Genomic DNA, 1,310 nt, shown 5'->3' on the forward strand with positions numbered 1-1,310 from the left:
GGATAAACTAAGATATATTTGCAACACAAAACGTGCATGGAATAGTATTATAAGGATTATCTATATTAAAAGTATACCAGGTTAGCTTTGGTATGAACTGTTCGCCGAAAGGATTCGCAAAACATTGAAGATTGTATGGGACCAACGCAATCATCTATATTTCATCAAGCAATCGGAGTCGGATTCACTACAAATAAATAGCAAGAAACAATACTGTATATAATTCAATGATTCTTCTTTTGGAATGTATCCAGTATCTTCTTGCATGCACTTTATTCCACCAAATCACAAACCCTTTGCGAACTCATGTCGGTCACCACGGCCCCCGGGTTGCAACAATTGACAATGAGGTCTTCACGCGGGTCATCATCGAAGGCTCGCTGCTGGACGCGGGTCAGGGCTGTCACTCCCACTTTGCTGACTGAGTACGCGCTGTTTTGCCACCCTGCTTCCGTCCAGGTCCCGTCCTTCGCCGTCCTGGATGTTCAAGAAGGCTAACTTTATTTGGGTCGAATGAGATACATGGTTTTATAGTGGTGTGGGATAATACTTTCCATTCTGTGTTACTGTATTGCTCTATTTAAGTCATAGCCTGATAGTGTATGTTGTAAGCCGGCCTACTGCTTCCACACCCGACATGAATCCTTCGCCCGGTATCACTTACTCAACGAAGTGATTCATGAGATCGCTCAACTCGTCCTCGGTGAGTTCCTCCGAGGATAACTTCTCCCTGAGGCTGAACGCCTGCGGCTCGTCCCCGTTCACCCTCGGGAGGAAGCCCACGAAGCTGGACAGCGTGACTACCCTGGCGTGGGGTCGCAGCAGAGGGAAGAGGCTGCGGCAGACGGCGAGCGTGCCGAAGAAGTTGACGCGGATGGTGTTCTCGGCTTGCTCTCCGAACGGCTCCGTCGCGGATCCCTAGCAATGAAGCGAGTGTTGAAGGGGTACGTGTGCATAAGTAGCAAACAGAATATGGTAGTGAAAAAAAAATATATATGTTACATCAATAGTCGACACCAGAGAACGTATGCTACAATAAAACAAGTAAATAAGCCTCACTTTATAGGCAATGGCAGCGTTATTGACAAGGACGTCCAGACCTCCGTAGGTTTCTTCGAGGTGCGTCTTGAAGGTGGTAATGCTCTCTTCGTCGTCGATGTCCAGCTGATGGAAGCGAACCGAAAGACCTTCCTGAAAAAAAAAGAAAGTGAAGGAAATAAAGCAAATGAACTCCCGGTGGGCGCAGAAAAGCTGACATCACCCTTTTTCAATGTTACAGCCATGTTTCATCATTACAGCATGGCAATGTT

At 46.8% G+C, this 1,310-nt stretch overlaps 1 protein-coding gene across 1 annotated transcript in view; it reads right to left on the bottom strand.

Moving 5' to 3' along the window:
• The window catches only part of LOC119585713 (carbonyl reductase [NADPH] 1-like), a 5,078-nt gene that overhangs the window by 132 nt on the left and 3,636 nt on the right, over window positions 1-1,310 (bottom strand). Inside the window, exons 3-5 of the mRNA XM_037934399.1 lie at window positions 1,060-1,191; window positions 665-918; window positions 294-477 (exon numbers count right to left, since the gene is read on the bottom strand). Of these exons, the coding sequence (XP_037790327.1) occupies window positions 294-477; window positions 665-918; window positions 1,060-1,191 (570 nt within the window). The remainder of the gene's footprint in view (window positions 1-293; window positions 478-664; window positions 919-1,059; window positions 1,192-1,310) is intronic.

The sequence above is a fragment of the Penaeus monodon genome, chromosome 20, assembly GCF_015228065.2.
Source record: "Penaeus monodon isolate SGIC_2016 chromosome 20, NSTDA_Pmon_1, whole genome shotgun sequence".
NCBI classification, from domain to species: Eukaryota; Metazoa; Arthropoda; class Malacostraca; order Decapoda; family Penaeidae; genus Penaeus; species Penaeus monodon.